The sequence below is a fragment of the Protopterus annectens genome, chromosome 9.part0, assembly GCF_019279795.1.
Source record: "Protopterus annectens isolate FY-2018-M chromosome 9.part0, PAN1.0, whole genome shotgun sequence".
Lineage (NCBI taxonomy): Eukaryota > Metazoa > Chordata > Ceratodontiformes > Protopteridae > Protopterus > Protopterus annectens.
Genome location: NC_056743.1, coordinates 1,159,578,169 through 1,159,600,016, shown reverse-complemented (window position 1 = coordinate 1,159,600,016; position 21,848 = coordinate 1,159,578,169). Strand labels below are relative to the sequence as shown.

The window sequence follows — 21,848 nt, the reverse complement described above, 5'->3', positions numbered from 1 at the left end:
CCACACACATTCCATGCAGCTGGACAGATTTGGACCAATACAGACAAATGATATACAATGGGCTATGGATATGCCCAATGAATGACCCCAACTCCCTAAGACACACACAGATGACAGCAGGCCAGGCAGTTTGATGTAGGTTGTGTAAGCTAGGATGTCCAACACCACTGTGCTGGTAATTAAAGCTGGGAACTGACGTACTCTGGTATCCCTCCAACCAACAATTTAGGTAGGTCCACACACTGACATGGTGTACCCAGCATACCAGTACAGTAGCAGCAGATGTGTATAACTGTTGGCTGTGCCCCCCATCAAACCTACACATGTGAGAGTCATGTGCACCACCCACGGTGCTGTGTAGGACTGTGGTTGTGGTTGGATGTCCCCCCACGCTATGCAGACATGTAGCAACTGTCAATGCCACATGACCATTAGCTACCCTGGAGACACAGCATGACACCTGTCTGTGTAGAACGGAGGGGTCAGCAACACAGTACTATCTGGACATGTGACACAAGCAAAACAGTTGGCCATACTTGGCATGCTCACACACATGACGGTATGACGGTAATGTCAGTCGACAACATGCGTAAAAGTCATACTGGGCATGCTCACACACTGAAACACAGGACGGCTAGGCATGCATACACCAGTGGTCCGGACATATCTGCCAGTACATTGCTATACTGTTGGATGTCTGTGCTGTATGGTGTGTGTGTGTGTGTGGTCTATTGTCTGTACATATGCCATGGTCTATTGTTAATTCACATGAGCTATGTGCACAGGGTACTTCTATCATCACGTGTATAGGGCGGTTCTTTGTTTGCGGACTGGCCATCGCCTTTGGACACAGACTGAGTAAGGCACATTCCAGCAGGTGGGAGCAGTTGTGCGTGGGTTTGCACAGTGTTAAGCACTGCTGACCTCTGGTCACAGCACCTTATACACGTTTAGACTCCACATTTCTTTGACAGTGCACTACTGGCATACTGGGAGACAAACACGCTTACCGCCGCTCGCTCACCGTCATTTCTGCTTACATTTGTCACTCATGCTGGGTGTGTGCGATCCCTTGTGATGCGTATTACTTCGGACTACATGACTACAGTATCTGGTATGTGTAACCATTTTGCGATGGTAGGCGTTCGACTGTACGGACACGGCGGCCTGTCCAGTGACGTAATCATATTATATGCATGTTCCTCATATGATCTGCTCCCATCTGCCTGATACATGGGAACCGATATTCTGCAATGCTGACATGTGACTTGAGTTTGTTAACGCAGCTGTCTGCCGAGCCATGCTACCGCATACCTACTGCACGTTGTCCACCTTTCAGATTGCACAACAGGAGACTGTAGGAGTGACACCTTTCCCACTTTGCATGGGACAGTACCTCATCACGCATATCTCATGTGACAATACCAGAACTCTCCACCAATCAGGGACACATTTCTACAGAATCAGGGACAGGTCAAGAAAAATCAGGGACACTTTTACAAAAACCAATAAAACAAGTTCGCTGTGGAGAACCAAATGAGGGTCCAGACCAAGAACCAATGAAATATTTTATTGTCCAAACACCCAAACGCTTTCCACAAAAAATAAGTTTTCGAAAATCTTCATCAAAGGCAAAACAGCGAATGACAATATGCTTCACTTAAATAGAACTATCAGACCACCAATTAGCCAATAGTTACATTAAAACCATTGTCTATAAATAATTCAATTAAGAATGTTGTGAAACATGAGCAGAAGATCCAGACATCCGTCTTTTACCAATATAAATAAATAAATAACACAAATTTCAAAAATCATCATAAATTGTGAACATTATAAAATTATAATATATATTTAAAATAACAAACATTTTATATATAAATTTTAATATAAATTTGTATAAAATATGTGTTAAAACGTAAAACTTGGACTAAACCTTTTTCATAAAATGTATACCTCTACTGCCACCTAGTGTCAAATTATAATTTAGCACTCCTCAACTTTAAAACTGGTGCTATAGATATCATATCATTAAGTCCAGGACTTTTAGTGGCTTCCAATATAATCTTCCAATATAGCTCTCTATATTCAAGTTTGGTTTCCCACATACCCCTCCTAATTTCTTCACTTTTCTTCTACACTTTTACAAAACTAGTGCTATTAACTTGAAACACTGACAGAATCAGAGCATATGACTTAATACACATATTCTGAAGTAACAGTTGTTTATAACTCTTATTTATTGTCATTAGTCAGTAAGTGTAATTCACCACCTTTCCTTCAACAACCACTAATTTTAGGAGGGATTAAGAGGGATAGAGTTAAACTTTCAGTCAAACTCAGGGACGTACCTGACATTCAGGGACAGTTGAATGGTATGGACAATACTCTAGCCATTGCAACTGTCCTGATTAGGGGACATTCTCATGTTGTACGTGTCTGTACTAGTTGCTTGTTACACGTCTTGTATACCTGACACGTCAATATGTCATATGTAGTAGCATAAGCAACTTTACTGCTGCTAGACTACGCTTTGATTTGCTCCGATATGTATATTTCTGTACTATGCATGGCTGTAGGTATGTTCTGCCCTGGTACATCTGACATTTCTACAGAGCAGGTTCCACTTTGGCCATTCAGAATGGCGGTGGCCCTATAGACCCTATATGTAGAGCTATCACGTGTCAAGGCAACACATACCCACAGCCAGTAGTAAATGGACGACTTCCACGGTTTGCATACATTAAGGTTATTCATGTAGCATTATAATTGATAATACTGTTTCCTATTACATGTAGCTGTTACTGATACAACAAATTGATGTCTGACACCACTACACACACTATATAGCCTCCATTCCCAAACTCACAGGCCATGTGCCATAACTGTCATTTTGCAGGACAAAACTGCCCAGACGGGTGTGTCCCTCGCAGGCGTACGGGTGTTGAACCTCTTCTATTATGCTATCATCTACCTGAAGTGGTCAGCAAATTATGCACTTTACGTCAGTAGCAGAACTCACATACCAATGGGTGTGAATGAACACTGTATCAGGAACAATGCATAACACCCTTTGAGACACATTTAGACAGTTGGTTCTATTAACTAGACACATTCACAGTCACAGAGCATATGTATTCATTCACGTTTGTCGAGGTACATGCTGTTTATGACTCATACATGTTGTCATCTGTCATTACCTGTATCCTGACACCTGTTCGCCTAATATCACTAGTTCTGGAAGTGTTTAGTTGGACTTTGTTACACTCTGGTACATAACTATGGACGTCCATGCTAATCGGGTACACGGCACTGATTTGGTCTCTATTTATTCCCCCGATAGTTTACAGACTATCCGGTAGATGTGCTCTTCAGGTTTGGGAGGTGTAGGCATATGCTATGCCCACATAGGAATATTAATGACTTCCACTGGGTGGGCCTACTACATCTCTGCCAACCAGCACCTGCACATTTAAGCCCATTAATGCATACCCATGGTCCACCTACCTGGCACCCCTCTACAGCAGTCGTGACAAATACTTACTGTGAGCGCAGCTGGGGTATGAGCACACCCCTACACATTGCCCACTCTCCCCATCTCGGGACACATGTCGTACGTTTTGTCAACCCATATATTATCACACTTGCACAACCTACTGTTCCATGTACACCTACATCCTGCTCGGATTGATGTCAGCAGATTCACACGTACCCTGAATTTTTGGGGTCCTGCAAGGGACACCATTATCCATGTTTAAAGTGTAGACCTTGCAGAACTCTCCCACTGGTACTTTCCTACCGGTGTTTTAGACAGCGGCAGTGTATTGATCTGTATTGCTTGTCTGTATGTCTGTCCAGCCTAGCTTGGCGATGTGGGGGGTACAACATTTATTTATTGGACCTCCCAGTCACATATGCCTGGGCTGTGAATATGTTACCCCTAATTGCTGTGAAGTAACCTATTTATGTACATGTGTATATCTACACTGACATATATATTTTGTTTTGTGTGTATGTGTATATATCGCTACCTGTTGTTTGTGTATATATATATATATATATATATATATATATATATATATATATCCGTAGTATATCCTTGTGTGTGTGTGTGTGTGTGTGTGTGTGTGTGTGTGTGTGTGTGTGTGTGTGTATATATATATATATATATATATATATATATCCATATGAATATATATGTGTATGTAAATTAATATAGCTATATGTATATATACATTTTTATCTATATATACATCTGTGTGTCCATTAACCTATACATTTCCCGGACATGGACACTTACACATGTGTATTGTGTTTTATCTCTGCTTCAACAGCATACTATTGCCTTAGTCATTATAACACCAACACTTCACTCCAGTGAACTTGTGGTCATTAACTTTGCACATTATACAGCAGACAGATGTTGCACGTTTTTCATGTCTGGGGTGCCGCTGCTAACTGGGATGTGATACAATGTCATTCGACCTATTACTCGTGTGCGCAGCCTATTATTCCTGCTACTGTATTTGTTTCTGTACACATTCATATTATTACTGTTGATAGGATGTGTGTTTGTATTACTGTGACTGTACATCAAAATATTGTTGTCTTCATGTAGTTGTGTCTTTCTGCTTTTCCCGGTTTGGGGTTGTCACAGCAGAACTCCGTTCCGCTCATGGGTGGCGTATAGGTTTTACGTGCCAGGCTGCCAGCCCTGACGCACAACGTCCGACAACGATAAGCCCATTCACGCATGTCTCCACACAGACAACGCTCTACCTGGGAATCGCACCTACTAGCTGACCTCCATGGGCCGCTCCATTGCACCCGGCGCACCATACCCTAGCACTCCTGTGTCCATAATTGCATATCCATAGTTTCTCCTGCACACCCGTGTTGAGTTTCCATGCATAACAGCCATTATACACCTGATATCACAGCCATGACACACCTTTACACATTGCCCTCTCATGAGCGTTGGGGCCCTACACACATTTTGTACCGCCTCGTGTATTCACAAGCTCACCATCCATTCATATTTGCACATACGTGCCTTTCCTGGTGTTATGGATTACGAACAATTTGCAGGTTACAAGTGTAGGTGGCCGCAACATGTACTACATTCCGTCTGTTTACAATGTTGACGTAGCACTTCAACGATGTTATGGCCACTGGTATAACCCTGCCTCTGGTGTGAAGAGCGGTGCTCTACTCACACTTGTGCAGCTTTATGTGACATACGCCAAGCAGCACTTCATAATTCCTTACTTGCTCTGGATTCCCTTCACAACCCTTATGTTTGCTTTCATCTTTCAGTTCCTTACATATCTATCTATATATATATATATATATATATATATATATATATATATATATATATATATTTATGAATATATATATATATGTGTGTATCTATCTATATATATATATATATATATATATATATATATATATATATATATATATATATATATATATATATATATATATATATATATATATATATATATATATATATATATATATATATATATATATATATATATATATATATATATATATATATATATATATATATATATATATATATATATATATATATATATATATGTATATATATATATATATATATATATATATATATATGTGTGTGTGTGTGTGTATATATATATAAATATAAATATATATATATATATATATATATATATATATATATATATATATTTATATATATATATATATAGATATATATATATATATGGGTCCCATTCAAATGACCGAAACGCCGATTCCCCGACGCGGAAATCACCGACGCCAGATGACCGACAGGCATTATACCGACAGGGTGATTCGCCGACAGTGGAAAGACCGACAAGGGGTAATCTGTGATCGCGACCGGTAAGTGCGATAGTGACGGAGGTAGGAGTGGTCAGGTAAGTGAGTTAGGGTTAGGGTGCAGGTAGGTGATGTACGTGTCGGAGCTTGGGCTAGGGGTGTGTAAGTGAGTTAGGGTTAGGGTGCAGGTAGGTGATGTGTACGTTAGTGTCGGAGCTTGGGCTAGGGGTGTGTAAGTGAGTTAGGTTAGGGTGCAGGTAGGTGATGTGTACGTTAGTGTCGGAGCTTGGGCTAGGGGTGTGTAAGTGAGTTAGGGTTAGGGTGCATGTAGGTGAAGTGTGCGATAGTGTCGGACCTTAGGGTTAGGGTTTGGGTCAGGGCTAGTGTGTATGGTATGTAGTGTCTGTTGTTTACGCCCGTGTCGGTGATTTGGTGTTCGGTGTTTTGTTGTCGGGTTTGTGTCGGGTTTGTGTGTTGTCGGTTATTTACGTCAGTGAGTTTTGTGTCGGGAATCGGCATGTCAGTGTTTAGAAGTAGACCCATATATATATATATATATATATATATATATATATATATATATATATATATATATATATATATTTATTTATATATATATATATATATATATATATATATATATATATATATGTCTATCTATAGATAAATATGTAGATATATAATTGCATATTTCTGTTATGTCTGTGGATATTTATCTATACACACATCTATCTATCTATATATATAAAAGTTACAGCTGTACAAGACAACATACATTTGCTATGCTAATAGCTGCATACACCCGCGCAGGCACACTTGCATCTACTTATTCTGAGTTACATATGTTTTCAGGCACTTCTTTGGGATTACATGTGCCTTATTCCTTATGAAAGTACCACTTTGATGGAATCCGGTTAACGGACCCATGCGAACGTGGTCACCTTTACATGTATAAATGTTGGCTTTACAGCACAGGGGCATTCATTACACAATTAATATGTGCTATAGTCGTACTTGAACCGGGAATGCCTTTATGTTGGGCGGATGCTGTAACCACTACACTACTGGTGTTCTGGCTCATTTATATGTATACCCATGGTTCATAGCTACTCTGACATACGCCTCACTGCTTCCCTTACACAGCAGGCATCCATTCTCTTGCTGGGAAAACCGCAGTACTACAATTAGGACATTCCCTGTTTCCTACTGCTCTGAACCCGTGCTGCAAGTCTACTCACTCCAAGGATATTCAGAACTACTGCGCTTATAGTCTTCACACATGCGTGCATTGTCAGGGTGTTCATGTGCTGGTCTGGGTTTAGGCTTGGCTGACTGGTGACTAGAATTGCCCTGGCGCTGGTCAAAGATCAGACGTAGCACATAGGCAGAGTTAGTCCAGATTTTAACATTCTACCTGTGTTTACAGATGCAGGTGTTTGGGCACCTCTGACCACATTATTGTGTCGGCGCTACATAATTTAGGGCAGGGAGTAGTTCCACTACATAATGCAGGTTGGGGGGGTGGTTTCCAAATGTTTCCTTTCCCATTTGATTATTTCATTCATTTATAGATACAATGAATATTATTCTGGACATCTGTTATAAATTCACTACAGGTATGCAATAGTCCTGTCAACAGATGTGACGGTTGGTGTACTTATGTGTACGGACCTCTGTGATACTCAGGGACTCGTTTCTATAGTGACAGGGAGAAGACTATGACAATTCAGGGACAATCATGGACACTTCTACCATATTAGTACTATTAACTTGGAACGTGTTGACAAATTCGTAATACTACTAATTTTCTGCAGTTAAATGCGTCTATTACTCTTAATTGTTGTAAGTAGTCATTCTCATTCAACACCTTTCCCCCAAAGGTGACTGGCTTTGTGAGTAGTTAAGAGGCTGGCCAGTTATTGTGCGAATGCTCTGACCATTGGTAGTGTTGACATTGCCATATGTACAGGTTGGGATGTATTCTGGGGACTAGGGTTGCCACCTTTTCAAATGGCCAAGTTGGGACATTTTCGGAACACATATCAGATTTTACAAGCCGACACATACCCACGGTCAGTACAAAGGATAGAACTTTACTTATTTGCCTACATAAAAGCCTATTGTTGTAGCGGTTTAGTTGCTTATTCTGTTTCTTGTAACATTTAGGTATTTTAGATACTGAAATAATTATTTTCTGCAACTATTACATAACATATGGGACATAATTATGTCCTACAATCCCAAGACATCTGCCATTTGTAATGTATTTTGTCAGGACACAACTGTCCAAAGAGGGACTGTCCCTCGCAAAGCGGGACAGATGGTAACCCTACTGTGGACACCAGATTGTTTGGGCCAACACATAGCCACGGTCAGTGCAGGTTTAGAACATTCATTTGTTTCCTAGCTGTGAGCCTTATACCTTTGGCACTTTTGTTGTTTGCCTGTTTCTTCTACAAATTACGTTTATTCTGTCCTGATGTGACCGCTTTAGGCAACTGTTACATGCAGTATGGTACATAGTTATTTCCTACAATCACAGGACATTTGGCATTGTATCATTGTTGGTCAGGTCACACCCACACACACATTAATTGTCCCTCACACAGTGGATCAGGGGGTATCCTGTTTACATCAGTGCCTTCATCACCCTTATACCATGTGCCACTATGCTAATGTGTGCAATATATTCTCTCGCTTATTCGTGTCGGGACACGTGCGTCATGGGCAGGTGTTTGATCCTGGGTAGTAGGTTCTGCATGACCATCTAGGGCTGGACAGTCTTGTGCATCACTACTGCACATTCCAACTTGTGTCCAGATATCTACAGGACTGGACTTCGTGTCTTCATACCCATTCTAATGTTTACATAGGTTACTTATCCTATGAGGGATATCCCAAAAATTGAACAAGACCAAAACAAGACAAATACTGATCATTCTTCTGGTGTTATGAAAATGTGCTGGGGGTATACATGCAAGGGATACATAGTTTGCAATCCTGAAACTGCCTAGGGTGACACTACCTACTACATATGTGTAGTGGTCACTATGTGTAGATGTGGCTGCACCAAACCAGTAGGCCAAGTATGGCTGGATTTGGTGGACGTTCAGGTATGGGAGCTGGTTGTGTGCTGTCGAGGGGATGCTGGGTAGTCTATTATACATCCAGGTGTGTTGCATTTGATATGGCCAGTTCCATCAGGACCACTCTATGGGTATGTGCCAGTGACATGTCTATACATTTGTATCGCACATTTTAATATTCATATATTTGTGGGATTACAGTATGGCCTGTCTGGTTGTATTGCAGATATGTATACATGTTTTTGTGTTTCTTTCTGCTTCACCCGGTGCTCCCTCATACACCTCCGCTTCACCTATTCTGCATACAACACAGTGTCGCCTTGGAGGATTATACCATTACCCATTCCCCCCACACACACATATATTCCTGACACTCCATCCATCACTGCTTTGGTTGATGGCCCATGACACGGTCAAGGTAACACATTGCATACCCTACATATGTCATGTTCCTGTATGGTTGTGTGGACTACCCTGCCATGTTTGACTTTCCACATGCTATACCTCACGCACATAGGTACACGCCCATACTTAACTTTCATGACATGGTTGGTAGACTTGGGTAATACCCGTTCAGCTGTGACACATCCTGACAAGTTTGGCTTGGACCACTGATGTGCGGATTTTGGCCGACTGTTCTAGTAATTGGTAGGATTCCACTTTTTCCTATGTCCAGGATGGGATATATTCCGGACACATATCCGAATGTACTGGACAACACATACCCACAGTCAACAGTAAGGATAATACTGTTCCTTTCAGCCTACATGTTGCCTTATTGTTGTAGCAGTTTATATGCTCCTTCTGTTTCGTTTACATGCTTATTCTATTTCCTGTCACATTTGGTATGTGAAATACGAACATACCTATTGCATGTGACTATTACATGCATTGTGGGATATAATTCGGTCATACAGTCACTAGATATGTACATTTATTGTGTTTTTGTTATGGACACATCTGCCCAGCTGTGTACCCTCCCTCACAATATGGGTCAGCTGGTGACCCTGACCATTGGGCTGGACGTACCTATTGGCGGCTCGCTAACATATGATGCGTTTCACTTCCACTTGGTTTAACTATCTACACTGCGTTGGACTATGGGCACACGGTTTTCAATGTCATTTGTTTGCGGGATAGGGACCCGTTATTCCCTACTGTGCATTTGTGTTTGCTTCTTCATTTTGTGTTCGCAGGAACTGTCTTGCATGCTTTGCATATGTTTCAGTATCCACGGACACTGACAGATGTGATTACTATTGCTTGCAAATTGTTATATGCAAGCATTTTAGGTTGCACGTCGACAGCTGACATTTCCACGCCTCCGTGCGGCACTTCGACACGCCCTATGCACTCGCGCTCCTTTCCTATGCACGTGGCTGTGGCGGCAGCGCGCCTTCATTAATATGCATTTGGCGCTACTGTGCCATCTTCATGCCGCACGGTCGGCGCAAGCCTAATGCTGGCCTTGCGCTGAGCTTCATGAATCCCAGGGTAAGAATAAAGTCTGGTATGGAAGTTGGTAAAATATGTACTGTATAGAAGAACCTTCTCATTTTCCTATAGGGAAAAAAAATATGTTAATATTACATAGAAACTGTTTCATCAACTGTTCCTGCTGTTTAGTGACCAGATATGTTATCTGCAATCTAATTAAATGAGTAATAATGTTGATTCTGACATCCTTGTATCTTCCCAGAACCAAGAAGTTCATTAGTATCCCCTATGCACATTTTCATAATGATATGTAACAAGGAGATAAGTAGAAATATTTGTCTACAGTCTAAAGTGTTGTGTTAGATTTCAATGTATCAGAGGAAAAGTATAGCCTAGTACCAGCCTACGAACCTATGAACCTATATGTTAGTTTAGAGGAATGAAAGACTAGTAGAGTCTGATTTTTATAAGGAAATAACTACATAGACCCTTTCTTTTTTACCCCTTACAAGTCATGGCATATTTTGTCCTGCCTTTTCTATTTGAACACATAATAACATTATGTTTTCCTAACTGCCTTTGCAGACAGTCATGGGACAGACCTTTTTGCTGTGGCTGTGCATGAATTTGGTCATGCACTTGGCCTCTCACATCTGTCAGCCAAGAAGTCGATCATGCGCCCTTACTACCATGGACCTGTGGGAGATCCATTGGAGTACCAACTCCATGAAGAAGATAAGAATGAGATATGGAAACTTTATGGTATGCTGCCTTTTTTTTTTCTTGTTATGTTTTTTAGAGCTTATACACTTATAATACCAAGATGTTTGTATCCATGATATCCTAACTCTCTCATTTTTTTAAGATGAGGCCATATATTTTTCCTTTATTTTTATGAGTTAGAGTTGACAGAGACAGAAGCTGATGTGTGTTGTGTTTGTCCGTATGTGTGTGTGTGTGTGTGTGTGTGTATGTGTGTGTGTGGGGGGGGGGGGGTGACTGGAATCGACTTATTTCTGACAAGGTAAAAGAGGATTCAGGCACTTTTTAGCATGTCACTTGTTCTTATGCTAACTGTGGTGGTGGTGCTGCGGTAGTGTTGTCGCCTCACAGTAAGACGTTGTCCTGTTCGATTCTCAGCTAGAGCGTCTTCTGTGTTGAGACATGCATGAATGGGCGTACCTTCGTTGAAGGTTGTGCGTCAGGGCCAGCAACTCGGCATGTAAAAATCTACTGCCAATCATTACCGGACCGGAGTTCCGCTGTGGCGACCCCTAACTGGAAAAAGCTGAAAGACACAACAACAACAACAACAACAACTTGTTCTTATGCTAAGGGAATGCATATAGTCTTGCTGATGCTGTTTATTGAAAGCACTGCATGTGTTCTGTTCTGAAGAATACAAGTGTTAGAACTTACATTACATTAACAGGCTGTGTTATTCCCATTGCAAACATGGCTCATAGCTCAGTGGCTGGGGCCTAGGTTACCGATCAGTTCAATCAATCAGTATGCTAATGCAGCCTAGTTCAACAAGTATTGTAGAACAGCATAACTCACCCATCAGTGTAAGACACAGTATAACCCATTCATCTCTATAACATGTAACACAGTCCATCCCACTCTGTAACATGTAGCACAATCCCTCCGACTCTGTCGCATGTAACACAGTCCCTCCAGCTTTGTAACATGTAACACAGTCCATCCAGTTCTGTAACTCTTAACACAGTCCATCCAGTTCTATAATATGTAACACAGTCCATCCAGCTCTGTAACATACAACACAGTCTATCCAACTCTGTAACATGTAACACAGCCCATCCAGCTCTGTAACATTTAACAGAGCCCATCCAGCTCTGTAACATGTAACACAGTCCATCCAGCTCTGTAATGTACAACACAGTCTATCCAACTCTGTTACATATAACAAAGCCCATCCAGCTCTGTAACATGTAACACAGTCCATCCAGCTCTGTAGCATGTAACACAGTCCATCCATCTCTGTAGCATGTAACACAGTCCATCGAGCTCTGTAACATGTAACATAGTCCATCCAGCTATGTAGCATTTAACTATCTTGAGACTGTAGCATACTTTTAAATGGAGTACTCATTTTTTTCAGTAAAAAGTAGTTTAAACTAACTGAAAACATTTTTATCTATGAAAAATTGTTTATTTTTCCCTTGGGGTGACATAGTGTTTTCTAAAATGTTTTTAACTGTGTTTTTTTCTGTCAAAAAAGTAACTTTTGTGTACTGATAGTTTTACCAACAATTGATGCTTGACTTCTCCAGGAAACAGGCATCATTTTCAACTTGACCATGGAGCAGATTACCAGTCTAATGGTCAGTCCTTCCAGCCACAAAAAGAAAAAGTTAGGCAAACAACCGTTGCCACCACAGCAGTCTAGCAGTTTGCCTCCATCACAGGTGGGTGACTCTGCTGTATCCATTTGTTGTACCTCAGACCACTCCTCTTTTACCCCAATTCCCTGTGGTGTAACACCTACAGCCACTATGGATGGGAGTTAGCTATGTCCATTGTGGCTATTAGAGAACCCTCAGTTGGGAAAGGAGATACTCATCACAGCAAAATTACGAGACATGCAAGAAAGTAAGAGCTGAACTCACTTTATGTAAGCATCTGGCACCTCATTATTTTACCTTCAAGGATAAATAACAGTTTTATACAGCTTCATTTATACAACAATGCCCCCTACTGATTTGTCACATCAAATATTATCAAATATATCCTTTTTTAAAAACATATAAATATTACAAAGTTTACATATATACCTTATAACATTCACATGTTAAAATTTTTTTGTGCATATGCAAAACCTTTCAAAATCCGACTTGTGCTTACTTAATAACACATTCACATATTATATTATATAAAATTCCTCTGCTGTGCACCTCCACAATTCCCTGTGCTGTAACACCTACAGCCACTATGGATGGGGTTTAGCCATGTCCACTGTGGCTGCTAGAGAACCCTCAGTTGGGAAAGAAGATACTCATGTCAGTCCTGGGAGAGGGAACAGTGTAGGTTTCCTTGTTGTTTCAGAATACTGTGCTCATCCCTGGGGAAGCAGCTGCAGCCATTCGTAACACTGTTGGTCCCATTTTCCTGTAAAAAGAAGCAGAAATCCAAGGCTATATCTATTTCTCCTCAAATTTCTTTGGATAGGATTCGTTTACTTGGTCTGGCTAAGGGTTTAATTCTGGCTAATGGTCCTTCTTGAAAGGTAGTTTATGGTAAAAGAAGGAGGGATTCCTCTTTTCCTGAAAAGATCCAAGATTCTGAAGCTGAGCAGGAAGATGCAGGGATTGATATATTTTTTTCCCCTCAGATTTCTGATTTAGACTTAGAGGAGAGCATAGTATCTGATTCTCCCTGTGGGGATTTCTCTTTCTCTGAGACTATGGCTACAATTTGATAGTGTTTTCAGTGAGATAACACTGAGGTTTCTTAGCCCGTCTGAAAATACTGAGTTGTTACAGAAGGATTTCCCATAACCCACAGCTGTTCCTGCTATTCTGTCTGCTTTACAGGATGTGTATTTTACTGGCTACAATTTTTCTGATAGTCAGCCAGCTGTCCCAAAACAGGCAGGTAGGATATGTAAAATCCCTCGGTCTTTTTAATGTTGTACACTATTCCCAGTCCTGACCCAGCAGCTATAGCTGACCAAACTGCTGAGAAGCGCTTGGTTAATTCCAATCCTACACTTTCTTATAAGGACAGGAACATTATTGGAAGGTACTGGAAAAAAGTATATGCTTCTGCAATTTTGATTTTCAAAATTTTGAATTGTCAGGCTCATATAATAAAGTTTGTTCTGATAAATTGAGAAAGAGGAATGTGATCACTACTCACTGTTTAAATTGTGTGTATGACTTTGTTGATGTGACTTCCATGGCTATGGCCATGGGAACTATTTTAAGGAGGTTTGTATGGCTGCATTCTCAGAATCTCCTAGATGAAACAAGATTTTAAATTATCCCTTGGATAGAGGTTTAGTGTTTGCATCCTCTGCCACAGCGATGATCAAAAATTGTGATGAAAGGGGCAAGCTGATACAGGGAATCTCTTAAGATTTTGTACCCTTCCTTTTCCAAATAGTCCAAGGGATTTTGTACATCTTCATGCAATTTTGTCAAAAGCAGATTACACAGTCTCAACAAAATTCAGGTAAACAGATGTTTAAGAAGAAATAGCAGAGGGTTTCCAAAGAAGAGTCTTGAACCCCAGAAAGCCAAGGACAGTCCAGTACTTTTGAATGATTATTTGTGAGATTTTGTGACCAACTCCCATCCTGGCCTCTTTTTTTCTTCCAGAAAGTGTGAGTCTCCATTTTTCTCTTTGGCAACAGATTGTTTCAGTTAAATGGGTTCTGAAAATCATTCATTAAAGTTACAGATGACTGTGGTAGGAAATTTCCTTTTTTTCCAGGGGGTCATTCCTCTTCCCTCATATCAGAATCTTTTGTTTTCACCTGCTCGTCATCACATCCATATTCATCCAGACTTCAGATGTTTCTTAAGGTTTTGTGCATCTAAATCACATTAACAGTTATCTACCTTACTCTTTGGACTAACCACTGCACCAGAAGTATGCACAAAGTGTCTAGCTGTAATTATAGCTCATGTAGGCTAGAGAGTATCCATATTTTTCCATATTAAGATGCCTTATTTATCATTCAGAGCCTTTTCAAAGTGTCATGAATTTCTGAATTGGCTGAGAGATGTCTCACACAAGCTGGGATTCCAAGAGAATATTCAAAAGTCTTTCTTGACTCCCTCACACAAGATTGTATTCCTGGGATGTCAGCTAGACACCTAAGTTTAAAGAGCTTTTCTTCCACAAGAAAAAAAAAACAGATATTTATTTAGATATATTTCTAAAGTTTTCCACTCAGACTTTGGTCACTGCAAGGAATAGCTCAGGGTTTTCGGCCTCATAGTATCCATGATTCTCATGATACTTCTGGAAAGACTCCACATGAGAATGATAAAGTGATATCTGAAATCTCTTTGGTCCCAACATCAGCACCTTTTATCTTTTCAAATTCCAATGCTTAGGTTTGTTAGAAAAGAAATCACTTGGTGGAGACAACAGATATCATTAAATCCACGTCTACCCTTCTCTCTCCATGCTCCAAAGCAGTGCGTCAACACTGACACTTCGGTCATTGCTAGGGAAGCAGTTGCAAGTGTGATAAAAGTGCAAGAGTGTAGAGAGAAACAAAGAAAGTTAAATATTTTTGTTTCTTGATCTAATTTTAATTAATTTTTACAGTCTTTGTTTGTTTTAGCTAAGGTCTTTAAGCCTACATTAATACTTCCATTGCATAACTGGACTGCAATTTGCCGTTATACTATGTTTTGTTATTAAGCATTCGTTTCATTCTTATGTACTGAGTGTATGTCAGGATAGCTCATCACTAGTCTTGGCATTAAGGCATTTCCAGTCCAGTCAGCTTGGAGCTAAGTATCTGAAAATTGCAAAGCTACTCTTTGATGTGATCCTTTAACTTACTGTTGATTCTAATAGCTCCATTACCTAGAGAAAGAAAGATAAATGTTTTCATTTCTTTATCTGATTTTGAATTCTCTTTAACATTCTGTATCAGCTTTGGCTAAGGTCTTTAAACCTTAAGTAATAGTTTCAATACACGGTTGCACTTTAGTTTGCTGTTTATGTGGTCTAACTGTTGGTATTAAACTCTAGTTTTGTTCTTATGTACTAAGTGTATATCAGGACAGATGGAAGCACATAAATATCAAGCAGATGCTTGTCCTGATCAAGGCACTAAACTCTCTGAATCATCTTTGGACACTGGGACCTTTTCAAGTGGTTTCAGAGAATGTCATAGTCATGTGGTGCATCAACCAGCAAGGGGTAACCAGGCTCTACTCCCTTTGCCTACTAACCATGTTAGCTTGGGATATAGCTTCACAGTACAGTCTCAATTTGCAGGCATCCTACATTCTGTCAGAGCAAAATTGTGTGGCAGACAATCTGAGCAGGGCCAGGACAGACCCTCATGAATGGAAACTAGATCAGGGGGTCTTTAAAGATTTGATCAATCTGTGGGGAATTCCTCAAGAAGACCTCTTTGCCTTCTTTTTGAACAAACAACTGGCAAGATTTTGTTCCATGACTCTGCATAAGGTCTGGAAGACAGATGCCTTTTCTTTTCTGTTTTCTGTTTTTTGGACAGGGATGTTCCTGTATGCTTTTCCACCCTTTCCAGGAGATATTACTGCAACTTTTCTCACAGGATGGATATACTCACACAAGAACAGGGATACCTGATACACTTTATCAATCATTTTCAATTGACTGCCTGGATGATAGGGTCTGTGTAAAAACTAAGGGGCTGCCAGCCCAGCCAGATAAAAATTTGTAGATAATTCTGTCATTGCAAATATTAATATAATCCACAGGCTTGTTTTACAAATGTAAGGAGAACTATATGTTATGATGAAACTATATGTTGTACTGAGCTTCAAAAATGTAACCACAATGCATCCTGCTGGAAGAAAGCTGTCAAGTAAAGAATTTTACAACTGTGTTTGATCTCAAGTTCGAAGAGAGGATGTCTGGGCTAGGAAATTCTTTCTAGCTGGTGCTAGTGGTGAGGAATGAGGCTCCTTGATTACTGGGCATCACATATTAATTGTCTGGCAGTGGTGGGATATCCACATCAAATATTAATTGTTTGATAGTGGTGAGTTAGCCATATCATATATTAATTGGCTTGTAGTGGTGTGGATAGTGAATTCCTGCAGCATGTGTACAGTGTTTTTGTACTCTAAATCAGCCATGCAGTGAACATTCAGAGTTCAGATCACAATTGTTTTATTTCTTTTGTTAGCTTAGTTAGTCAGTGAAAGTAGGCCAGCATGTCAGCAGAGGAGTATGGCAAGCTGACAAGGAGCCAGTTGGCTGAGATGTGCCAGGTGAACGACTGGTGCATGGAAACCGGACTAAGGCACACATGATTGCAGCTTTGGTCACAGCTGCTTCAGAAAATTGCAACCAGGAGGATTATCAGACTGGCCATGGAGATGTACAACACTCAGAGAATGGACAGCTCAACCTTTCTACAGAGGACTTAAAAATCCACCTGGTGTTAAAGACATTTGTGTTGGAGGCCAGGTGTTTGGAAATAGAAGCTGAGGAGAAGGAGATGCTAAGGCAACATGAAAAGGAGATGCTGACTCTTCACCAGAGTCATGGAGGTAATGGGGAAGGGAGCAACTGGAGCCCAGAAGCACAAAAGGTCAGTAAATTTCTTCCACAGTTTACAGAGGGGGATAATCTTGATAGTTTCATTCATATGTTTGAGAGGGTATGTAAACAGTTTGATGTTGGCTCTGGGTATGGCTCCTGACCCCCTTACTCCATGGTAAAGCTGTAAATGTCTTTTCAAAACTGTCTGATCAAGATTTTTTAAACTATAATATGGTAAAGAATTGTTTGCTAGAATTTTGTAAGCTAACACCTGATGCTTATAGGAAAATATTTTGTGAGCATAGATGCAAGGCAGATGAAAGTGTTTGTGAATATGTTGCTGAACTGAGCACTTATTTTCATAGGTGGGTGAGTGGATTTCAGGTCACCACTTTTGAAGGGCTGGCAGACCTTTTGGTGAGGGAACAAGCCCTTAGCACTTTGCCTGAGGACATCAGGATCTGGGTTAGCTGATAGACAATGTGCAACTTCAGATGAGTTGGGAAAGAAGGGAGACCTATACCTAGCAAACAGGCATCACTGCATAGGAAAGGGACACCCAGTGCTGTTCATGGGTCTAAAGGAACCCATGGTGGGCAGCCCAGACTGCCCCAACAGAATCTGCCAGTAGCAGGGGAAGCCACTAGTCCAGGTACACATCCAGGACCTAGGGTTAAATGTTTTGAATGCAACCAGTTGGGCTATGTGGCATGTAGATGTCCATGGAGGCAAGGTAGGGAAAAAAAGGAGAGAGAGCCAGTAAGTGGGAAAGACAAAATGCCAACAGTAGGTTGTCTTGAGACAGCAAGGGTACCAAACTACCACAAGAAGTTATATCCAATCTTACTGAAGGGCAAAGAGACCATTGCTAAGAGAGAGACACGGCCTCTGACATAACCATTTTGAAGCCTGCAATGGTTACAGAGGAGCACTACTTGCCTGGGCAGTCTACTCCAGTCAGAGCTTTAGGAAGGACCCCATTCCAAACATCTTTGGCTAGGGTTCACCTTGACTGGGAGGTTGGAAAAGCCAGCAAGTAGGTGTGTTTGAGGATATCCCTGCAGGTGTCCTGATAGGGAATGATTTTGATAATGCAGTAACATGTGCTCATGCAGTTACACACTGTCAGGCTTGGAGACAAGCATGTAGGTCCGGTAGCCTGGGGGAGACCCAAACAGACAGCACACATGCAGCCAGGACTGGTGGGGTGGCTAATTCAGGGAGGGAGCTACCCTGTAGCAGTGAGACGGAAGGTGAGTCACAACTGATTGTTGGTACTGATGGTCCCTTGGGCAGAATGACTGCAAGGGCAGAGGTGAGTAGTAGTACCCAGGCTGACAGTGAGGCACCGCTATCAGAGGATACCAGACTTCCTGTGGAAGGGGAGGTGAGAAGGGTTACAAAGAGAGAGCTGAGACAGACTCAGCTCTCAGGCACTACATTACAAGACCTGAGGCAGGTAGCTGGTGAGGCACCTGATTCTCAAGGGAAGAGGGAATTTGTATACTGGGACAAAGAGTTACTGTATAGAGAGTGGACCCCTAAGGGAGGGCTAGAATGTGAGAGGATACAGCAGTTGGAAGTGCCTAGAGCCTACTGTCTGGCACTTCTAGGCATAGCCCATGATATTCCCTTTGCAGGTCATATGGGCATAACATGTACAAAGAGACATATGATGCAGAACTTTTATTGGCCTGGGATTTCCAGAGATGTAACAGGGTACTGCAGGAACTGTAAGCAGTACCAAAAGGTAGGTAAGGCAGGAGGCAAGGTGAAAGCTCCTTTTATGCCTTTGACTGTGATTCAGGAGCCATTGCAGATGGTAGCTATGGATATTGTGGGACCTCTGAGCACTCCAAGTTCTACAGGGAAAATATATGTCCTAGTAGTAGTAGATTATGCTACCAGATACCCTAAGGCAGTGGCTTTGTCCTCCATTGAGGCGGAAAAGGTGGCAAATGCTTTCTTGGAGATTTTCAGCAGGGTAGGTTACTGAAAAGAAATACTGACTGACAGAGGTGCCAATTTCATGTCAGAGCTGCTGGCTTGTCTGTGGAAATACTGTAGGGGGAAGCACCTGAAGACCACCCCCTATCATCCCCAGACTATTGGTCTTGTTGAGAGGTTAAACTCTACACTCAAGTCTATGCTACAAGCATTTGCAGACCAGTTTAAGAGGGGAGTGGGACAAATATTTGCCCCAACTGTAGTTTGCTTACAGAGATGTTCCCCAGGAATCCACAGGTTTTTCACCCTTTGAGTTGTTGTGTGGGCATAGGGTGAGGGGGCCTATAGATTTAATTTGAAATTAGTGGGAGGGTGAGTGTGAATGTCACAAGGAATCTGTTGTGGCATATGTCCTAATCCCCAGGATAAGGCTCAGGGACCTCATGGGCTTGGCCCAAGAGAATCTGGCAGAAGCCAAACAACAGATAAAGGTCTGGTATGACAGGAATGCTCAATCTAGAGAGTATGCTGTAGGGCAGCAGGTAATGGTTCTCCTTTCTGCCAGACACAACAAGCTGCAAGCAGCCTAGGAGGGAACCTACAAGGTGGTAAGGAAGGTCAGTGATGTTAACTACATGGTGGAACTACTAGGCAGGAGGGAGGGGCACACATTGTACCATGTTAACATGATGAAACCTTACCATGATAGGGAGGCCCTTGTGCTGAGTATTTGCAGTGAACTGCAGGAGGAGTCTAAGGGAGATCTGGTGACTGATCTCCTCAGTGAGGCTTGGACTGACACCTCAGTGGAAGGGATAGCAATGTCCCAGCAGCTATCTCCTACCCAGATTCGAGAAATCTGAGCAGTGTTACAGGAGTTTGGGGACATGTTCACTGGGAAACCAGGGTGCACCCACCTGGTGCAGCACCAGGTGGATACAGGACCCCAAAGGCCTATTAGGCAGGCCCATTACAGAGTGCCTGAGAAAGTCAAACAGACTCTGAGGGAGGAGATGCAGGAAATGCTGGAACTAGCTGTAATTCAAGAGTCCAAAAGTCCCTGGGCCTACCCAGTGGTGCTGGCGCCAAAGAAGGATGACAGCACCACGTTCTGTGTAGATTACAGGAAATTAAATAGTCACACAGAGTCTGATGCTTGCCCCATGCCTAGGACAGATGAAGCCCTAGAGCAGCTGGGTGGGGCTAAGTATCGTACCACCACTGATCTTACCAAGGGTTACTGGCAGGTGCCCTTGACTCCAAGTGCAGGAGAGATGTCAGCCTTTGTGACTCTTTTTGGCTTGTATGAGTTCACAAAGATGCCCCTGTAATGAAAAATGCCCCTGCGACTTTCCAGAGACTGGTAGATCATATCCTAGCAGGAGAAGGAGATTTTGCCCTTGCTTACCTAGATGATATTGCCATCTACAGCCATTCCTAGCAAGAGCAACTTCAGCATATCAGGGAGGTGCTGGGCAGACTACAGAGGACAGGGTTGACCATTAAGTCCAGCAAATGTCAGGTGGGTATGGCAGAGATTTCCTACCTAGGACATAGAGTGGGGAGTGGTAAGATCAGGCCAGAACCTGCCAAAGTGGAAGCTATTCAGGCATGGCCTGTACCTGTTACTAAAAGGAAGATGAGGTAATTATTAGGGACAGCAGGGTACTACAAAAGGTTTGCCCCCAGGTATAGTATCATAGCTTCTTTCCTTATATACCAGACAAGGAAAAACAGCCCATATAAGGTAGTGTGGACCATAGCATGTCAGCAGGCATTCCAGAAGCTTAAATAAGCTTTGGGAGGACCACATTTGTTAGCCAGTCCAGATTACAGCAAATAATTTGTTGTTCAGGTGGATGCTTCAAACCATGGGGTGGGGCTGTACTTAACCAGATTTCTTCAGAGGGGGGAGAGCATCCAGTGGTTTATCTCAGTCACAGGCTTCAACCCAGGGAGGAATCCTATGCAGCTATAGAAAAGGAATGTCTAGCCATAGTGTGGGCACTGCAGAAACTTCAGCCTTATATGTATGGAAGGAAATTCACTGTAGTTACAGATCACAATCCCCTAACTTGGTTACACCGAGCCAGCCAGCAAAATGCCAAGTTACTCAGCTGGATCCTAGGGTTGCAAGAATATGATATGACAGTGCAGCACCACAGTGGGATTAGCAATGCCAATGCTCATGGGCTCTCAAGACAGGGAATGAGGTAAATTATACCCAAATACACTCAACCATCTCAAGCAATGTTTCTCAAGGGCCACTTGAAAAACTAGCTTGAGTTTACGGGGGGGGGG

The 21,848-nt window shown here is 41.8% G+C and overlaps 1 protein-coding gene across 1 annotated transcript in view; it reads left to right on the top strand.

Moving 5' to 3' along the window:
• Positions 1–21,848, top strand: part of LOC122811893 (matrix metalloproteinase-17-like) — a 609,760-nt gene that overhangs the window by 175,152 nt on the left and 412,760 nt on the right. Inside the window, exon 6 of the mRNA XM_044084040.1 lies at positions 10,944–11,120. Within this exon, the coding sequence (XP_043939975.1) occupies positions 10,944–11,120 (177 nt within the window). The remainder of the gene's footprint in view (positions 1–10,943; positions 11,121–21,848) is intronic.